The sequence below is a fragment of the Colletotrichum tamarilloi genome, assembly GCF_030869305.1.
Source record: "Colletotrichum tamarilloi strain Tom-12 chromosome Unknown Scaffold_56.1, whole genome shotgun sequence".
NCBI lineage: Eukaryota > Fungi > Ascomycota > Sordariomycetes > Glomerellales > Glomerellaceae > Colletotrichum > Colletotrichum tamarilloi.
The window spans coordinates 130,596-149,319 of NW_026849438.1; the positions used below are offsets into that span (position 1 = coordinate 130,596).

At 51.2% G+C, this 18,724-nt stretch overlaps 6 protein-coding genes across 6 annotated transcripts; 1 reads left to right on the forward strand and 5 right to left on the reverse strand.

Moving 5' to 3' along the window:
- Positions 1 to 255: 255 nt before the first annotated feature.
- CTAM01_11011 (subtilase) lies at positions 256 to 1,611 on the forward strand (the record flags this gene model as incomplete). Its single annotated transcript, XM_060527023.1, has 3 exons — positions 256 to 561; positions 626 to 955; positions 1,012 to 1,611. The coding sequence occupies 3 exons, from the start codon at positions 256 to 258 to the stop codon at positions 1,609 to 1,611; spliced, it is 1,236 nt and encodes a 411-aa protein (XP_060378352.1).
- Positions 1,612 to 2,389: 778 nt separating this feature from the next.
- On the reverse strand, positions 2,390 to 2,708 carry CTAM01_11012 (uncharacterized protein; the record flags this gene model as incomplete). The annotated part of the gene is made up of 2 exons (XM_060527024.1): positions 2,390 to 2,562; positions 2,627 to 2,708. 2 exons carry the CDS (start codon positions 2,706 to 2,708, stop codon positions 2,390 to 2,392), a joined length of 255 nt encoding a protein of 84 aa, XP_060378353.1.
- Positions 2,709 to 4,002: 1,294 nt separating this feature from the next.
- CTAM01_11013 (uncharacterized protein) lies at positions 4,003 to 4,498 on the reverse strand (the record flags this gene model as incomplete). Its single annotated transcript, XM_060527025.1, has 2 exons — positions 4,003 to 4,092; positions 4,199 to 4,498. 2 exons carry the CDS (start codon positions 4,496 to 4,498, stop codon positions 4,003 to 4,005), a joined length of 390 nt encoding a protein of 129 aa, XP_060378354.1.
- Positions 4,499 to 6,177: 1,679 nt separating this feature from the next.
- On the reverse strand, positions 6,178 to 7,551 carry CTAM01_11014 (uncharacterized protein; the record flags this gene model as incomplete). The annotated part of the gene is made up of 1 exon (XM_060527026.1): positions 6,178 to 7,551. One exon carries the CDS (start codon positions 7,549 to 7,551, stop codon positions 6,178 to 6,180), a length of 1,374 nt encoding a protein of 457 aa, XP_060378355.1.
- Positions 7,552 to 9,648: 2,097 nt separating this feature from the next.
- Positions 9,649 to 10,044, reverse strand: CTAM01_11015 (uncharacterized protein; the record flags this gene model as incomplete). The annotated part of the gene is made up of 1 exon (XM_060527027.1): positions 9,649 to 10,044. The coding sequence occupies one exon, from the start codon at positions 10,042 to 10,044 to the stop codon at positions 9,649 to 9,651; it is 396 nt and encodes a 131-aa protein (XP_060378356.1).
- A 1,497-nt stretch (positions 10,045 to 11,541) lies between these two features.
- Positions 11,542 to 14,542, reverse strand: CTAM01_11016 (Aureochrome1; the record flags this gene model as incomplete). Its single annotated transcript, XM_060527028.1, has 5 exons — positions 11,542 to 11,880; positions 11,954 to 12,300; positions 12,429 to 12,655; positions 12,717 to 13,051; positions 13,118 to 14,542. The coding sequence occupies 5 exons, from the start codon at positions 14,540 to 14,542 to the stop codon at positions 11,542 to 11,544; spliced, it is 2,673 nt and encodes an 890-aa protein (XP_060378357.1).
- Between the last annotated feature and the right edge of the window lie 4,182 nt (positions 14,543 to 18,724).

Consider the following 18,724-nt stretch of genomic DNA (forward strand, 5'->3'; position numbering starts at 1 on the left):
CAGTTTAGGAAGCTTGACAGCTCCAAGCTGGAGACCGTAGGGCTTGGCGGGACATCACGCAAGATACTACACCGATATGCGCAATATCAAAGATGGAATCGACAGCAACTCCATTCATCTCAGCCTCCGTCGATATCTTGGAAATCCAGTATAAAGATGGACACGACATCCGCCCTATCTTCATCTTTCGTCTCTTCAGCCCCATCCGCTCTCCTCTGATCACTTCTCCTCCTCGGTTCTCCCCTCATCATCACAATGGCCTCCCTTCGCCGCCTCGCTCTCGCCGTCGGAGCTCTGCTCCCGGCAGTCCTCGCCGCCCCCGCTGCCGTCAACAGACGCGCTGAGCCCGCGGCCGCCCCTGGCAAGTACATCGTCACCCTCAAGGAGGGTGCCGCTGCCAGCGTCGAGTCCCACTTGAACTGGGTCGCCGACGTCCACAGACGCTCCCTGAGCAAGCGTGACACTGTCGGTGTTGAGAACACTTTCAACATCAGCAACTGGAACGCCTACTCTGGCGAGTTTGATGAGGCTACCATTGAGGAGATCAAGGCCAGCGCCGACGTAAGTTGACGAATATCAACCACTCAAGATATCACATAAGCATACCTCTAACACTATGATACAGGTTGCTGTCGTCGAGCCTGACTACTACATGTACCTCTCTGACTTCGAGGTTGAGGAGCGTGCCCTCACCACCCAGTCTGGTGCCCCCTGGGGTCTGGGATCCATCTCCCACAAGACCTCCGGCTCTACCTCGTACATCTACGACACCTCTGCCGGTGCCAACACCTACGCCTACGTCGTTGACTCTGGTGTCATCTCCACCCACACCCAGTTCGGTGGCCGTGTCACCCTCGGCTTCAACGCCTTCACCGGCACCCACACTGACACCCTCGGCCACGGCACTCACGTCGCCGGTACCATTGGTGGCTCTACCTACGGTGTTGCCAAGTCGGTGAGTTTCACTCCTATAAGCTTCTTGCGTAATTGATACTAACATCCCATTCTCAGACCAACATCATCTCCGTCAAGGTCTTCCAGGGCGCTCAGGGCACCACCTCCTCCATTCTGTCCGGCTTCAACTGGGCCGTCAACGACATCACCTCCAAGTCCCGCGCCGCCCGCTCCGTGATCAACCTGTCCCTCGGTGGCCCCGCCTCCACCACCTGGACCTCCGCCATCCAGGCCGCCTACACCCAGGGCGTCCTCTCCGTCGTCGCTGCCGGCAACGGAGACGACAACGGCAACCCCCTCCCTGTCTCCAGCCAGTCTCCCGCCAACGCCCCCAACGCCCTGACCGTTGCCGCCATTGACTCCAGCTGGCGCCCGGCCTCCTTCACCAACTACGGTGCTGGCGTCGACATCTTCGCCCCTGGTGTCTCTATCCTCTCTGCCTGGATCGGCGGCAACTCTGCCACCAACACCATCAGCGGTACCTCCATGGCCTGCCCCCACGTTGCTGGTCTTGCCGTCTACCTTCAGGCTCTTGAGGGTCTCTCTACCCCTGCTGCCGTCACCAGCCGCATCAAGGCCCTCGGCACCTCCGGCCGCGTCACCGGCACCCTGTCCGGTAGCCCCAACCTCGTTGCCTACAACGGCAACGGCGCGTAAATCAACCTTTTATGATATGATCAGTCATAGCATGAAGGAACCGTGGGTGTCAATAATATTAGGCACGACCATGTTTTCTTCTTGAGATATAATAAAGTAGTTGATTGGGATGGTAACTAGAATAACGATTAATCCAATAAGTCTTATTCACAGAACTTTGATTCTTGCTTGACTTTGAATGCTGGGATTCTCATGATACTAAGATATCTGTAATTACATGGCGCGTAGAGAATGTCTCGTACGGTACACATCCTCTTGGTATTCATGACTTTGACAGATATCCCATGTCAGGAGATGGTTCAGTCTTGGGGTGCCGGTTTGTAGTTGTCTTGGTGACATCAGAGCTATGCCCAGAATCTTCGGCTAATATCAAGGACTTGACTCTTAGAACCTACATAATTATCGTTCTCTTCAGAGGGCTGTAAAGTCGATGCTCAGGCAGTGCGGACCGGCCACTCATACTACCATATGGGTAGATTGAGCATGATCATATCGATGGCTACATCTGTCATTGATGAAGTAGGTCCCTTTGATTTAACTCTTTGGCATTGTTTATCGAAACGACCTATCCGACGAATACTTGTCTAAGCTAGAAATTACCCCTCCACATGTTCTCTTTGTATGCCTCGAGGGTAGTAGCAAAACAAAGCGAAGCAAGACGCCTTCACCACCAAAGCCAATGATATCATCCTTTCCCTGAACAAACAGAAAACGCCCCAGCAATGAATAGGTAGTATGTGCAAGAATCTCTCCCGAAGTAGCTCTGAGCTACGAGGGTTTACGATCGGCCCAGAGCGTTGAACCAGCTTCTGCGTGGGTCCTCGGAGGGATCCTCGAAGACCTTTTGGCGGGCGGCTTCGCTTTGAGGGTTGTTGTACTTAGAGAAGAAGCGATCCATTTGCTGAGACTCAGTCTTAAGCTGGGATCGGATGTTCAGGGCGACGGCGGAGACTGCGAGGCGAGGTGTGTTAGTTGACTTCACTGGAGACGTGGTAGGGCTGAAAACTGGGCTTACCAATGCCGACGGTGATGGCAGCGGGGAGGAACCTGGCAAGAGCCGGGGTAGTGGTGGGAATTCTGGCGGGTTGGTTGACCATTGTGAGAGTTGTGGGTTGAAGTGAGGTGGTTGCAGATCGTGTGAGTGTGAACGGTGGGGTGGTTCAGGTAAACCGGGGAATAGTTGCAGTGGACTTTTGTGTAATTGAAACACTGAAGAGTTGAGCTTGCTTTTGTGTGGTCGATGTGAGACTGGAGTGCATCTAAGATCGTGTTTCCCCCCATCTTCGTTGAAGACATTTATGTATTCGAACTCGCCTGCCTCTCACCTGCTTCTCCCGAGCGTGGTGTGGTTGGCGTGGTCATCTTTGCCGGTGTTGTCTGTTGATAGTTCGACTCTGCTCGAGGGTGGTGCGGTGTTGCGGCCGGATCTGGCGGTTTGGTGGTGTGATGTGTGTCCCGATGGCGCGGGTCTGTCATTTTTCTCATTTTCCGGGGGGTTCCCTCCAAGCTGCAGAAGACCCAACTGTCAAATTTTGGGCATGGAGAAGGCCGGAACCCCTGTTCTTTCATGGCTCCTTTGGGACCAAATGGGGGCAAGATCTTGCACTAAGCCTGATTACTCTTGCGCTATCCCTCGTTGGTTGGAAGGATTTTGAAGATCTGAACCTTTCTGCGTGGTGTCTCTGCCCAGCTGTGCTCAGCGTGACTCTGCAAGTCGAACGATGCATACCGGGTTCTCTTCGTAAGCATGTGCTCTCATTCGTCGGGTCCTCGCGGCGCAGCAGTCCAGAGCTGGCAGAGCGGGCAGTCCAGTCCCTCGGAAGGTGTTCTGTCGGGCCATGTTGGCCGGAACGCCTAGATTGATGGTATCATGGACTTCGCCGAGCGTAATTTGCGCCGAAAGGAATGAGGTCATGCCTCGTTTTCAGGCTCGCTGTTGGAGCTTGCGCGCAGCACGGGAATATCATGGCCCGACGATATTGATTGAGCATTTCATGTCGCGAAATAACGGAGAGCGCCACGGCAGACGCATAGTCCGGCAGCGCCGAAAGACACCTTTTCGGCCCTTGCCGCCTGTCTCTGTGCTTCCTCTGTGCTGGGCGCGTCAGCTGACGCCTGCAACCCAGTCGAGTTTGGAGGGTTAGCCGCTCTACGAGTCAGTTCAGAACCACACCAAAACTCCAACTTGGGAACGCCTTGTGCCGGACGAGCAACTTTAAGCCATTGTAAAGTGGGAAAGCAAGTTGATTTCCGCTGAATCCTCTATATGCATGGTATCTGAGGTAAAATTTCCCGTTGCAACTCCATAATTCTCAGTCAACATTGAACCCTCAAGTCAAGAAGTTGTCAACAGACCACTCTCTATGAACTCCCCACCATCGCGCAAGCTCCTTAGCAAGTGAGCTTGACATTCTGTAAAGTTGATTGAAAGCTGATGTTGCACTTCTCTCCTGCTGCCAAGCTGTATGTTTTCCATGCGTTCTATACAACGTCGAGAATTAGCATTGTTGCTTCCGCATTTTCGCCATATTTCCATGTAGACACCCCGACATCAATGGCCGGGGAGGGGCACATGTCTTTTGCTTACCATGTTGGTCGTTGGGTTCCAAAACTGCACAGCAAAGTTCACCTGGTAGTTGACCTCGTTCTTCATATCGTAGAAAAAAAACTCCTTCTCGTAAGTCTTTTGGGTTGGATTCGTTCTGCCGATCGAAAGGGTTTGCAAGCCGACGGTGACGCTAGTGCCGATGTCTCTCGGGATGGAGTATGATGTGCATCTTAGTGGGTTGTTTCCATCGCCGGAGCCAACTTCAGCGCACCCTGCCTCGGCGATGCTAAACAGGAGAGACATTGCGCCAAGCGCGACGGAGAAGCCGGAGAACTGCATGGCTTCAGACAGATAATAATTAGATACGGTGTAGTAACAATTGTGGAGATTGAGTGCATACTAGGAATTGAGTTGTGTTTCTGTGTTCAACCAAGCTAGATATTGCAGAGTCGTAATGGGATTGAAGTCGATGGGAATTTACAGGCATCTCCTGTTTTCCATGCAGAGGTCATGCTCTACATCATATACCTCATAGACTCTTCGAGCCAAGCAAATTGTTACACTGTCAATTCTATCACTTTTAGATGATTGACTCGGTCTCGCATTCTCCCGCAACTCCTCTACCTAGCTTGAGCCAGCTTTGGCACGCACACGAGTCAATATAATGCCGTCTCAACGCTTTGAGCACCAGAATGAGGCTAGCCTCTCTATTTAAGCTTTCTCCGCGAGATGAAACTCCTCTACCTTGGTCTGCACGGGAATTAAGACCCATTAAGGGGCTCACTACAGTCTACGAGTTCTCGTCAAGCGAGAGAAGTGCCATCAATGGCTGGAAATCTAGCTCAGTCGACATACTAGCCAAAGATGGGATAACTGGTTAACCATTGCAGGGCATCAGCAAAGAGCCTGTAGACGGCCGCGATTCGACAAGGCTCTGTTCGTCTCATTTATTGAATGCTTGACAATCCGCAGATTGTCGTGTCACAACTACCTATACTTGAAGTTATGCTGTGCCATCATTAACGCACACACACCAGATGTGCAGTGCAGCCTTCTTTAATTTTCCTCACGCCACCTGAGCCATTTTTCGAAAAAGGCGGTCAAACAAAGGGAGGTGTACAAAATTTCGTCGCAGGGGACTCACATTAATAGACTTGGTCATTGCCATCACTCAAAACGTTGGTGGAAACGCAAAGCCACTATGTCGTGTCATTGAGCACGAAGCCCCTTTGAGCCAGGAAACCCTCGATATGTCTGGAAGAAGGTTCTAACTTGTAATCCAAGCGTCTACCCAAGACTCAGATTAAGCTTCCGGTTCGTCTCACCATGGCGGTTCATCCGGTGTAGTATTGTAGATCTGCCGAGAGTTGTGGAGCTCTTTGCGTGAGACCAGGTCCCGGAATCTTGGTTCAACTAGGCCTGGTACCTGCAGGTGCTCGCTGATACAACGTGTTGACAACTTAGCCTGCATTCCATTGCCGATGTGTCAAACGACACATTTTGCATCACTTCACATACGTTCCCCAGCGAAGGCATACCCGGGCCACAAGCGTGATGCATTTGGCTTGTATCAGTATCTTCCTCTCACTGGAAGTATCTTGCTTTGGTGTTTGGACCAGAGTACTTCATAAGCTCATTTAATGACCCGAAGTTGATGGACCCAGAATCCAAGTCATTACAGCCTAACGATCTAAGGCGATAGCAAACGGGGGTTTTCAAGGAGTCATTGATGGAAGCAACCGATTATTTTCATTAGGGACCTCATCGTTTTCGGAGTATTCCATCTATGAAGGTAAAATCATGTTCAATGAATGTCCTGTTTAATGAGGCTTTGTCGTTTCAAGGTGTCGAAGAAGAACAAAATATGTACAAGAAGGAAAGAAATCTCAGACCTCTATGGCCGTCGAAGCAAACAAACACAATCTCTCCGAGAATCCGCAGCAATACACAACTACTTTGGCCCAACACATATCCTATCTAGGTGCCTTGCGTTCTGCAAAACACTCATCGGCTACCAATTACTGAGGAGATCCTTGCCAAGTTTGATGGATGAGCGAGGGGTGGTTGGTCGCAGGCTCGATCGTCCTCTTGCTGCAGCCAGAGGAAACGGAGACGTTGTTGAATCGATCCGCAACCCAAGCCAGATAATCGACATGCGACGCCTGGAAAGCCTGGTCATGACCGAGCTCGGGATACAGAAGCAGCTCTGCAGGCGACTCGGGGAAAGCCTTGCAAGTTGCATCAAAGTCCTGCTCCATAGTTTCGGCGTAAGTGAGAATATCTTTGGTGCCCTGGACAACCAACATCGGGGCTGCCCACTGATGTACGCCGGCTCCGTTGTAGCGCTCTTGCCAGTCAATGACATCGGGGTGTGTCAGCCAGCTGGTATTCTTGTACAGCTGGGTCTCAGTCAGGCTGCCGTAGATAGTACCGCCGGTCTTGAGACATCCCTGGTTTGATAGAGGAATGCGGCTGGCAACAATGTCGCTAACGTAGTCTTCTATCCGGATCGACTTCAAAAGCTTTGACAGAGACTGGAGGAAGTAGACGGATACCACATCTCCTACGGGGCCTCCGGCCGCGCGGCGGAATGACTCGGGGATGAGTGACAAGGGCCGAAGCGCAGGCGCAACCGAAACGGCACCGATGAATCCACCAGTGGCCTTTCCAGCCTTTGCCTCTCTCTCGTTGGTGCGCCACGCAGTCAAGCCACCCTCGCTGTGTCCAACGACAACCCATTCCTTGGACAACCGCTCACCAAGGGCTTTGCGAGCTGCCTGAAGGCTGTGGCTCACGTCAGCAGCATGGAGTGCGCCTGACTCGTACATGAAGCCCTGGGGAATGTCACTGCCCTGGCCAGCATAGTCAGGTGCGATGACGGCGTAACCTGCCTGGGCGAGGATGAAGGGCGCCTCCCACTCATAGTAGAGTCCTCTATGATTGGTAGGCGCACACTCACGACTGTAGCCCGCAGTTCCGTGGGCCCAGACAATGGTACGGAAGGGCTTGTCTTTGCCCTGGGGGTTCGACCATGGGAGCAGTGCGAACGCGGTAACGGGTAGGGGCTTGCCGTCTATATCTTCGCTCATGTAGAAGAAGCGAGAGAGGGACATGCCAGCGGGGACGGTCCAGATCTTAGCGGCCTGGGTGCCCGTGAGGTCTTGCCATTTTACCAAGTCTCCGACGGCGTAGTCTGAGAGGTTCGATGGGTTGGCGTAGAAGGGATCGACATTGACGTCGACATTGACCCAGTCCTTGGTTTCGATAGCTAGTGAAGAACGGTACGCAGCTTCGCAGATCTCATCGCAGTTGGTGCGAAAGTCTTGGGCTTGAGCACCGATTTGAAGCGACGAGATGGCTAACCACCCTAGGGCGAGGGACCGTATAGCCATGTTTATGGAAGGACTTAGTCCGAAAAGAGAGTGGGTATTTGAGGAGAAAAATTGCAGAGATGAAGAGCTCGATGCTTTGGAACTTCGAGAAATTCTAGCGTCTGCGGACTGATCTTTATATTGCCCCAAAGTCATCGTGCCGATGCCGGGGCCGATATCAGATGCCGTAGCCCAGTTCAATGAATGACTATCTAAGCAAGGGTCTGTCCACATTCACCACGACGTTGCGGTTCTGTAAGCGAGATGCTAGGCTCTTGGCAGCATGCAATGGAGAGCCGTTAGGGGCAACGAGGCATACTACTGAATTTTGAACTAAAAATCCCTAGCGGTCCATGGTCGATAGTTTTGATGGAATGGGTTCTCTCAATGGTACGGACTACCTTCATATTACTTTTGTGAGACCTAGAGTTTCCCAAGCATCAAGATTTGCATCCGTAGCATAGGATTTCAGCACTACAACACTATCAAACATGAACAAATAGAAAACCAGGAGGCATCATTGAAACATTTCTGTTTCTTTGCAAATAAGAGTTTAAGGTTGTTTCCCTGTCCATATCCAAGAAAAATCAGATGATGTGCCGTAGCTGAAGAAGCATTGGAGCTGTAAGTGACCATCAACTAACCGAATCCAGCAGGTCAACGCGCCAATAGAACGGCCGCATGATGCTGAGTGGGGAGGGACGCGACTCTATCGACAGTAGCTGTGATATGCTCCGACCGACCGGGCCTGAACAGACCCCGCAAAATTCGAGTCACGGTGGCCGAGGGAACCGGAATGTTTGGATAATAGAGCATTCAGCAATTCAATATCAAATCCCAAGGTCGTTTTCGGTCAGAGAGCAGCATTGAATACTATTCAATTGATATCGACAGCGCCATCATGACATTGACTCAACTGTAAAGCGACCCGCAATGGCAATTGTCAATGGAAGCACGCCATGACACACACCACACAAACTCCAAGTCCCGTCGACATCAAACTATCGCGAAACCCCCTCTTGATTATGCCTCAAGTAAATTGTCATTTTCACATCATTTCCGGGATTCAATATGTCCGAAGTCTTCATGAGCTTACTGACATGAGAGTCAAGACAGCCAAAGAATGGAAGACCGGATGACGGAGGAATTGTGAAGGCAGTCATCCTTCGTTCTTCCCTCTGGTCTCCCGGAGAATGACAGAACTCAGCGGCTAAGTTTCGCGAAACAGAGTAACACACTTCATCATATGCGAATGCTATAGCTTGATGAGTTTGGCTCTCATGGGTAAGTTCATGTCAATTGCCGTTCTCAAATCTTAATGCGGCGAGAGTCTGGATTTGGTAAAGTATTTACTCTTGCGGCCCGTATCTACTAGCTCTCGTTGACTGTGCATCTTCTCTAATCGTTACCAGCTGCAAGGTGTCAGTAGTCTGTAGGATCTCCGCCTGAACAAATGTGACTATACTTCCGGGATAAATTAATCATCAGTAAGACTGAGATACGTAGGGGAGAAAAATACGGAAACCTGCCACCGGCTAAAAACGAGCAATAGACCAAGCCCTTTTAGAAGATGACAACTTCCTTCACCAGAGATGAGCTGAAGGTCTTATATTGTTCATAGAGCTACAAGTGACACGACTTTCCTAGCGCGTCGTGACTGGCGCAGAGATGTCAAGAGTCACCAGCCAAACCCCGTGTTATTAGCTTTCTGTGTAAATTCAGCGTAATACCCACTAGCTATTAGCCTTCCTCCACGGCCCAGCCTGCTCGATCCAAATCCTTGAGACGAAGCTGAAACAGTCATCTTTACTCAAGTGACTTCACGTAGGCCTGAGCAGCGCTACAGTCAATGTGGTAGGGGCATCACTTGACACATCGTACTTCCGTCTCACTTAATCATCAAGTGTCAAGATGCCTTTCAAGGACTCAGAGTGTATGAATACATAGCTTCTGCTCTTCGTGATAGACTCTCGGAGATATCCCTGATGCCGGGACTCGAATGACCCTCGGCTGAGAAGTCCCAAGAAGATGAACAGTCTTGCGAACTTAATTACACGTATATCCAATGATTTCCCTCAACCCAAAGGGATATGTTATAGAAGCATGATTACGTCGTCTCTAATTTGCGAAAGAAATCTGGTAAGGTCCGGCACCGCGAGTGAAGTAGCGGTTCAAATCGCAGTCCGCTCCAGGAGCGAGAACGAGGCCCATGAAATCATTGTAGCTCTCTTCGATACGAACGCGGATCGACTTGGTGCCTCTGTTCTTAAAGTTGTAAGTGATGTCGTCGTCGCAGTCGCCTTCCGGATCGCAGGAGTCCCTGCTCTTCTGCATCTTGACGGAGATGGTTGTTCCGGCCCAGTCGTAGGTGTTCGTCTGCCCAACTCTTGTCGGCGCCACGCGATATTTGTTGTGCAAGTAGGGTCCGTCACCGCCACCGCCGCGAGGGCACTCCGCTGCGGCGCTGACCATGCCAAGGATGGCGAGGAAAGAGAGGGAGGCAGAGATTTGCATCGTTGTAGAGACTGTGGGGTTTGATCTGTTGGTTTTTGGTATCAGTCTTTGTATCATCGAGGCTTCTTTGGTGATGTACTGACTTGTAAAAGAATGGCAATGTAGTTCTGTTAGAAGCCTACTAATTAGCGTGATGTCGAGCAGCTGATGGAGATAGGTTGTTGACTACCTTACCAGATTCGAAGGGGCTCACAAGCAGTACAAATACCCAGAGATACTGGTGCATAGTCGTCAATTCTACCGCATATTTCAACGACCTGGATATCACTATAGGACGACGTCCCGGATCAGATTGGCCAGCATCATAGCTTGAAGCTTGTTAGATGGAAACTGACTACTTACTCAACGCTGTGACTACGCCTCGTTTTCGTATGCAGAGCTAGCTCGAAAGGATAAACTCGACAAGCCTCACTCGCTTCGGATACATTGCATTCCTATAATTTCAAGTACATTGGACGTCGCCTTGACCAGTTCGTCTGTTGTCGCGACTTGTCTAGTTAGTCGCACCAACTATCGGCCGAAGGCTTGGCATCATGCCAATGCGCGATTTTGACTTTGTTGTACTATCATCGTGAGATTTAGGTCATCACAGCAATGACTCGTGCCGTAGTCAGCTCGAATTTCTGCTTGAAGCGGACCTGAAGCCCGGGGCCGAAATAAGAAGCGAGGCCCGTCATTGTCCAATTGATCACGTCGTGCACTTACGACAGACTGGTTTCTGAGATGGTCTTCCATCGACATTGAAGACCGTGGCTTTTAGCAGTGAGCCAACGAAGAGGCACAAAAAAGAAACTTCCAAGGACCACATCATGGCTCCGTGGCCTCAAGAGATCTGATGTATTCGAGGTGCCCTAGCGTCATACTTCTGCCTTGAGTCCAAGCACTTTACTGACTTCTTTGGTGAGGGTCAACCAATATAATCGCTCTTACAACCTTATTGCCCTCCCGCAGGCAATGCGCTCTCTGACTCGTGTCGGGGATACATACGTGTAGATACGCGGATAGCTCCATATTACGAGGCGCATTTAGCTTTGGTCCGTGAACTCAATCTACCAATGGCTTTCCCATCATCGCAATTGTAGTCTTCTTCAAGGGATCATTTCCGCCAAGTGCCGGCCATCATTGGTCCGAGGCAGCATCAGTCTGCTCCAGCACTTTCCGCCTGGCATTAAAAGAAGCAAGTATTCGTCAGTTAATTGCGTTAATTTGCGCCGGGACATCACGGAATCCATATGATTCGCCAGCCTGACCTCAGGTAAAGACTGGACACTGCGACGTTAAGGGCCATGTCAATTTAAAAATTGGATGTGGGAACTTATTCGCTTCGAGACGCAGTCTATAAATGGGACTAAGCAGCCAAACTTTGGCACAAGTATGTTTCTCTGACCTCAGTTCAGAGGAAGGAAGGGTATTTACTCGCAAGGCTGACAAGATGAACGAGCGCTTTCCGAGAGCACGACTTCATCAGGTCTATTTTCCACCCCCACCAATGAATCATTACTCGATCGCGGGCGCCAAAGTGACGACAGCCCAGTGCACCTGAGACTTCTCATCCTTCAACGGCGTCCAGTGCGTGACGAACCTCTCGTCGCCGCGGAACAACGCGCTCCTTCGAGTCTGTAAACGGACTTCGACGCTGATGGGCGCTCCGGTGCGAAGGGCGTTCCGTACGCGCGTCTTGTAGTCGGACTGGTGGTTGACCATGTTCTGCTTGAGGAACCGGAAGACCTCCTGGCCCGCGACCAGGCCGACGGTGTTGTTCGCCGGGTGCAGCATTTCCAGGACACCTTCAGAGTAGAATTTGATTATGAAGGAGTCGTAGCTGACAATTAGGTACTGGGACGTTCATGTTAGTAAGGGCGGTTCGCTGCTAGAGGATAGCAAGCTCGGTGGGGTGGGAGTAACTCACTTTTGAATAAGCAGTGTAAAATTCCTTCATCTGTGCGCTCAAGTCGCGTCCTTCTAGCTTGTGCAACAACTTGCTCTCCATGCCCGGATCGGCGGCGATCCCGTTGGGCACATGGTCATCGCTGACCTTCATCCCCAGGGCTTTCAGGAATGCTTTTCGAGCCGAAGGTTGAGAACCTGCGCGATGTAAAGGTGCCGGCGGTACCTTGGTATCCTGGGTTTGAACGTCGTCATTGGTAGATGTCGACAGAACTCTCATCACGTCTGCGTTGCTATGAATAGTCGTTGAGCAATTAATCTGGCCGCCGATGAAGAATGCCAGTTTGCCGGCTTCGTTGTAGAGTGGGGCTGTGTAGGAGGATCAGGTTAGCCTTAAGAAAACTTGACTTGAGGATGTATGTGTGCGCATTCGAGTGCCTGTAGCACGACCCTAGGGTAGGATTGCCGCATTCTCAGCCAAGTTTATATTTACTTACCGACATAGAGCAAGTTCCAGAAAGGATCTCCGTTCTTCTTGTAGTTCAGTATGAGTTCAACAGACTCCTTTCGCTCGTCGATCGCGTTCTTTAATCGTCGGACAGGAACGCGATCGGTATGCGCACCCTGGAGGAATCTACAGTTTCGCGGAATGATTTCGGGTCTAGTATAACCAGTGACTTTGATGAATCCATCTGAAGCAAAGACAATTGGGTTATCTGCAAGACTTTACTCAGGAGTTAGCATGCGCACGAGACAAAGAGAGTCATGGGAAGGCGTCAAATTACCCAGGATTCGTCAAGCAGAAGCAATCGCCGAGTCCTTGATAGCTATGTCGGTTGGTAGCTAAGGCTCTCGTTGCGCTCAGTGCCATCTGGTAGCGCACAAATCGAGGATAGATATCTAGGAAGACATCCTGTTCAACGCTCTCTTGAAGATCCGTAAACAGTGTTTCCATGGACGGAAGCGTCTTCGTAACCAACGACTTCATGTCGCCATGAACGGACTTTCTCAGTTCCCCATTGACGTTGATCTGCTTTGACGAGTCGTCGGCAAGGAAGTCCTTGTGGATGCTCGTCATAATCCCTGCTAGGTCATTGAGAACTGTTTGGTATTGCTCGACCTATAGTGCGAAGGTGCCGTTAGTGACGATGCTTTGAGATACTGCACTGATGTATTAGCCTCTCACCTTTTTGAGGAATTCAACACTTTCGCTGCAGAATCGAGCTTCGCTAAACTTCAGCAGTTGGTGCACAGTCGTCGGGTTATGCAAGACGACCTGAAAAATACCAGGTCCGAAGAAATCAACAGTACGGTTCGACGACCCGTTGCTCGTTACGCTATGCTTCGAAATAGATTGTCTCGAAATCGAAATAGAATCATCGCTCATTGCCCTCCGTGCCGCCGTCGGCGGTCGATAATCTGACGTCAGGGTCGAGCCCCCGAGGCCATTCTTCACGCTGTAGTCTAGTGTCTCCTCTTCCATGTCGGAGTACTGCTGCTTATTGTACGTCTGCCTTCGAGCGGCGCGCGATGTCTGATGCGGGCGTCTCTGGCTGATTGGTGGAGGCTCGGCGTCGAGGTACAAGCGATGATGATCAAGCACCGGCGTCCTGAGCTCTCTCTTGTGTGCGGCGAGGGCTTCGGCTGCTCGAGATCGGGGAGGCGGCTGCGATGATTGACGCGACGAGGTTCTTGAGGTGGTCGGTCGGCCGCGAGTCTGGCGACTTTGCGCCGCCGGCGGGCGGGAATCTTCCGTAGGTGCGTGGATGGCAGTGACGGGAGTCGTTGCTATGCTTCGGTGCCCATGGCGTGTCTCATTGCGGTAGTCGTGGTATCCGTGGTCTTCTTCCTCGTCGACGGGGTCTTGATGCTGGTCCTCTTCCTCCTCAGAGTCGTCGTAGATGATCCTGCGTGGTCGTCGACCTCCTATCGGGGGAGGTGTTGCTGATCGGACAGCGCTGGAGGATCGCACCATGCTCTGGTGGGAGAGCTCCTCTTCTTCTGCGACTTGTGCCAAGAGTCTCTTTGCGGCCTCGATCTCCTCGGCGCGCGGGGGTCGCTGCGGCGTATTGTAATCGTGTCGCTTGAGCACTCGTTCGGGGCTGTCAATGCTAGCTTGATCGGGACGAGAAGACTGGCGTGGAGGCACAGCTACTGTGTCCCTGTCAGACTTTGTGTAAAGCCGCCGTGGTGGTGAGTAATCCCGGGATACGATGTCTGTCCGAGATAGAGGACGGGAAGGGCGACTGAGTTCCGTGCTGTCTCTCGCTGAATGAGATTTCCCATTTGCTCCCGTTGTCCCATTTCTTTCTTGTCTTCCTAAGGCCGTATCCCGTAGTCCATCGGAGTCCTTTCCGGTTCCTCCTAGCATCAGACTAGACTCCGAAAGAGACCGCCGGAACTGAGGTCGTGAATGTTCTTCATCGCTGTCTTCAGACTCTTGGCCAATGGTAATGCGCGCCGTCTCGATGGCCGTGGTGTCTACCCGTGGTAGGACCCGCGTAAAGAGCTCGTCGTCGATGGGCCCTGTGGGAACTGACTTTGCAGCGTTTCCGTTCCCGGTGCGAGAATAAGGCGGACCGTCATGATCGACGTCATAGCCAGGCGCCATGGCTTAGTGAAAGACTGCTCTATGGCGCAAAAATAAGAACGTCGCTTAATCAAAGGAGGACAATACTTTCTTCGCTAGTAGAGAGAGCGAAACCTTGCTTGTTCGAATGGCACGCGAATGTCTCAACTTGCCGCCATGTGAGTGGACGTTTTCAGAAAAAGAAGGAAAAAGAAAAGACTGTCCAGAGAGGAATACAAAGAGGGCGTTTGGCGTTTTCTTGAACCAGCTCCAACTTGCCACGGAACCAACCCGCCAGGCGCAACCCAGGCCCCGGCAACAATTTGATATCTCCATCCTACCATGCACGCTCGAGCAGTCTCGTCCCAAACCACATTTCCGGCACTTGGCGTCAAGCAGGGGAATGCTCGCCAGCGCGAGAGGGGTTGGACCCATCGAAACCTGTTTTCGCCCTCCTCGAACTACTATGGCAGAGGAGCCTTGGTGATAGCGAATGGCTGAATTGAGCGCAAGATTGGACGACAGGGCAGAAATCCGTGGTCCAGGTACCTCGTTAGCTTGTGCTTGGACCGCGACTTGGTGGGTGTTTGGCTGGGTGTTGCTTGCAAAACAGGGTGACATTTGTCTCCGGAACCTGGTCCCGTCCCCGATTTTCGAGTCCGGCTGCTCTAGTATCGAGACGTTTTTGCATGAAGAAAAAAACTCCTGTTGAACGTGGTATCCCCACCATCCGAGGCTGTGTTTGCTGCTCAGGGTTCGGTGCTCCCTTTGCGCTAATTATCAGGCCGTTCTTGAGGCCTGGATGTCGTCCTTCTTCCCCAGCCCAACGGGGCGTCGGCATCGTTGCTGACAACTCGACGGTTGAGTCCCTTCATGTCAGGAACCCGGAGATTGTGGGGTTCGTCGGAGATGGGCGTCAACGTGCACATCACCTCGTGTTGTTGAACAGGGATTAGGAGATCACCGATACCCGAGGTGGAAACCTGTCATCGATAGCCGGTTCAACTCCTATCAACACGAAAACTAGGCTTGCTAGCAGACAATAAATGTGACCAGATCACGCCAGGTTCAACGGCGCTTGGCATTGTTACAGTATCGACAATGTAGATCTGCGTGATTCGCGATTTGCCAAAGTTTGTGTTGCGATTGTTACGTCCCGAGCATCTCAGAGCATGTTTGCTGCGACCGTACGTAGGATCGCCGATCTAGTCTTGGTCTCCAACTCGCAAACAATTCAATCCGGATCAATCAGGATGTCCGCCAAGAGACTTTCTCTGTAAATTCTATGCACGGCAACATTTCGATCCACCTGCGTAGAGATGAAGCATGTTTGCTCCGTAAGATGGCGTTCTGGGACGGTTATTTTGCTCGGGTACCGGGAATGACGTGCCATTCGGCTTCTCTTGTGTCAATATCAGCCTTCGTTTATACCTCCAGAGTTGCCTACCGCGGTGATTGTCGCGATATCTGCTGCAATCTCAATCATCCGCCAGAGCCCGAGCGTCCTCTCCCTCTCAGGCTCTCCGCCAGATGGCCGTGAGATGAATGGTGACGCGGAGGATGCGATGTAACCCTGCACACATGGATGTGGCCCTGTGGCCAGACCATCGAGTACTACATGACGACACGATGATGGGGCTCGAGCGTTGAAGAATTGTTTGTTGGCTAGCGAAGATTCGGGCTGGTAAACATTTCCGTCCCGCAGCGCCCAAGCTTGCTAGCTTCCTCTCCGGGCTACCTAGTTGAAAACCCTCTTGTTTTGCCACACTCAAGAATCAAAAGATGATGTGGAAGTTTGACTCGACGGAGCAGGATCCGGCCAGCGTTTTCCTTCTTCAACATGTGCCCTATCCCAGCACTGGAGTCCCTGGATTTCTGGGATCAGACCTCGGTCCGACTCATACAAACTTGCAACTCGGTAGGGATGGGTTCGTCTCAATTTAGTTGATCGGGGCGTGCGCAATATCAGTCACGGAAAGTGGGAAGATTGACCAATAACATGAGCTTGGAAATGGAGCTTGGGTCCAGTCTTCATGCCCAAGTGAAAATTCCCGTAAAGTGACAGCGGCGACCAGGAAGGTCAATGCAACCTTCCCGGCGCTTGTGTGACAGAGCAAGAGAATAAGCATCTATCCACGATCGATCTAGAAAGTGAGAAGTGACCACCCGTTTTGGGGACAAAGGAAGGATTACAATGACTTTTCGCGGGAATTTACCCCAAGTCAGCGAGGAGGAGCACTCAAGGTAGACGCATTGTTTCATTCACCCGATGCGATCGAGTCCTCTTGAGTTAGAAATTATGGTGGTAGACTACCTCGTCTGGGATGGAGAATCGCCACGAAATGCCTTATCGAAATTTCATAATGGTTTCTCAGCCTGCTACAGCCGTTCAAGAGTACTGTGTATATGTGGCCTCCACAAGACACTGCCAACCTAGAATGTTAGAGGAGGCTTCCTGCTATTCGCACTTACTTTCCCCGATCCGGTGATGCATGTTGGTGAAGTCGTTTCAGGCCACAGTGCTCCCAACGTTACGGTTGTGTTATTTGACATGACCGCTGACACAGAGGATTGAACAGACACCTTGACGGGGTAATTCAACTCCGAAGACCAGCACTATCTTTCGCTGACTTTTTAGCATGTAACTCCAGCCTGCGTGATCGGAATACGAGTTATGACCCTACCTCGGCCGATCAATATTAGCATGCTATCTGGCCCTGAACCCTCTCTAACCTTTCAATGAGGGTAGAGAGAGTACGAAGCCAATCACAGGTTCGACGACGTTCATGTAGCATAGACCTTGTTATCTGATGAAAAGACAGAAAGTAAAGCCCTCGAGTGCCCAGCGCTTTGACCTTGGATTCGAAAGACCAGGCTAGTCGACATGTGATATCATATCTGTGTGAAGGACTATGCCATGCGCCGGACGACCATCTGGTGCAAGACTGGGACATCCCGACTGGAAAGCATAAAGCAGAATATTTGTTGATTTTCAGGTCTTTCCCGTCTGTCTGCTCTTGAACCGGCAATCTCGAGTTCACAATGGGATTGTATCGGTATTTGTTAACACGCGTATCCGATACAGCCAAAACCATGCTACCTTTCTATCCTCTGTGCAAATGAGACGCGCAGAGACCGCGAACGAGCATTTGCGGTCACTTCCTTGCACTGGTTAGGAAGAACGAATAAGTACTTGTCTCTTAGAATTATAGCAGTCGCCTTAATCATCAATAGCATTTCGATAAGTGAGGAGTCAAGGGAAACGATCAGGTGTCCAGGAAACCAATCAACCTACCTCACCTTAGTTGAGACATCGTGACTGGGGTCGAAGACTAATTCAAACGAAGAAGCGTGGTTCCGAATTCATGGGAGCAAAAATCTGTAACGATATCGTAGAGTCCAGGCAATGACTGCTGCGCCACTGGCGAGTGTGTGTAAACCGATGACATCTTCTAAATATTTATCCCCCGATCTCCATGGCTCAAAGATAGTTTGGTAGTGAAACGATCATCAATCAATTACAGAGATTCCTCGATAATGTTGATCCCCGTGATTTTGAAAGGTACGGCTGATAGGTTGGTGAGGGCAATGCAACCTAGTGTGGGAGCACACAATGTTTGTCATCAAGAGACCTTATTAAGAGCTGCCACAGATACGCGCTACTTTCTTAAGCTCTATATATCGTGCTCTTCGAGAAGAAAAAATCGGCCATTTAGACAGCAGATGATCAGACCGCCAGAGATACCGAATTGCCTATCCTTCATGTGAATCTGGTCATGCTCGCGGCCACTAAGATTAGTGAACCTGCAAGTGCCCCAACCTAGTACAATGGAAAGAAGGACCCGGTGATTCAGTACCACTACATCGCTGCTCATGACCCTCGTACTTATATATATGATGAGAAGGCGTCTTCGCTCTCCAGTAAAGCTGCACTCGATATGTACCTAGCGTGGGAGTGTTGCAATCGTTATGCGAGAATCAGTGCCTGGTAGCTCAGACATCATGTTCACGTTCAAATCGACATGTGAGCCGAGGTCTTCAGTGGGGTGGGCTTCAGCGGCTACAGGGCTTGCAAGGCATCAGTGCGGTGCTGCGGGTACCTTCTCAATTCCAGCTCTACTCTGTCCCCCCAGATGTTGCTATCTGCGCAGGTTGCAATAGTACGGGCTGGAGCTCCGAGCCTGAGAACAGGCGGGTTCTTAGTAACAGAGTCACATGATAGGT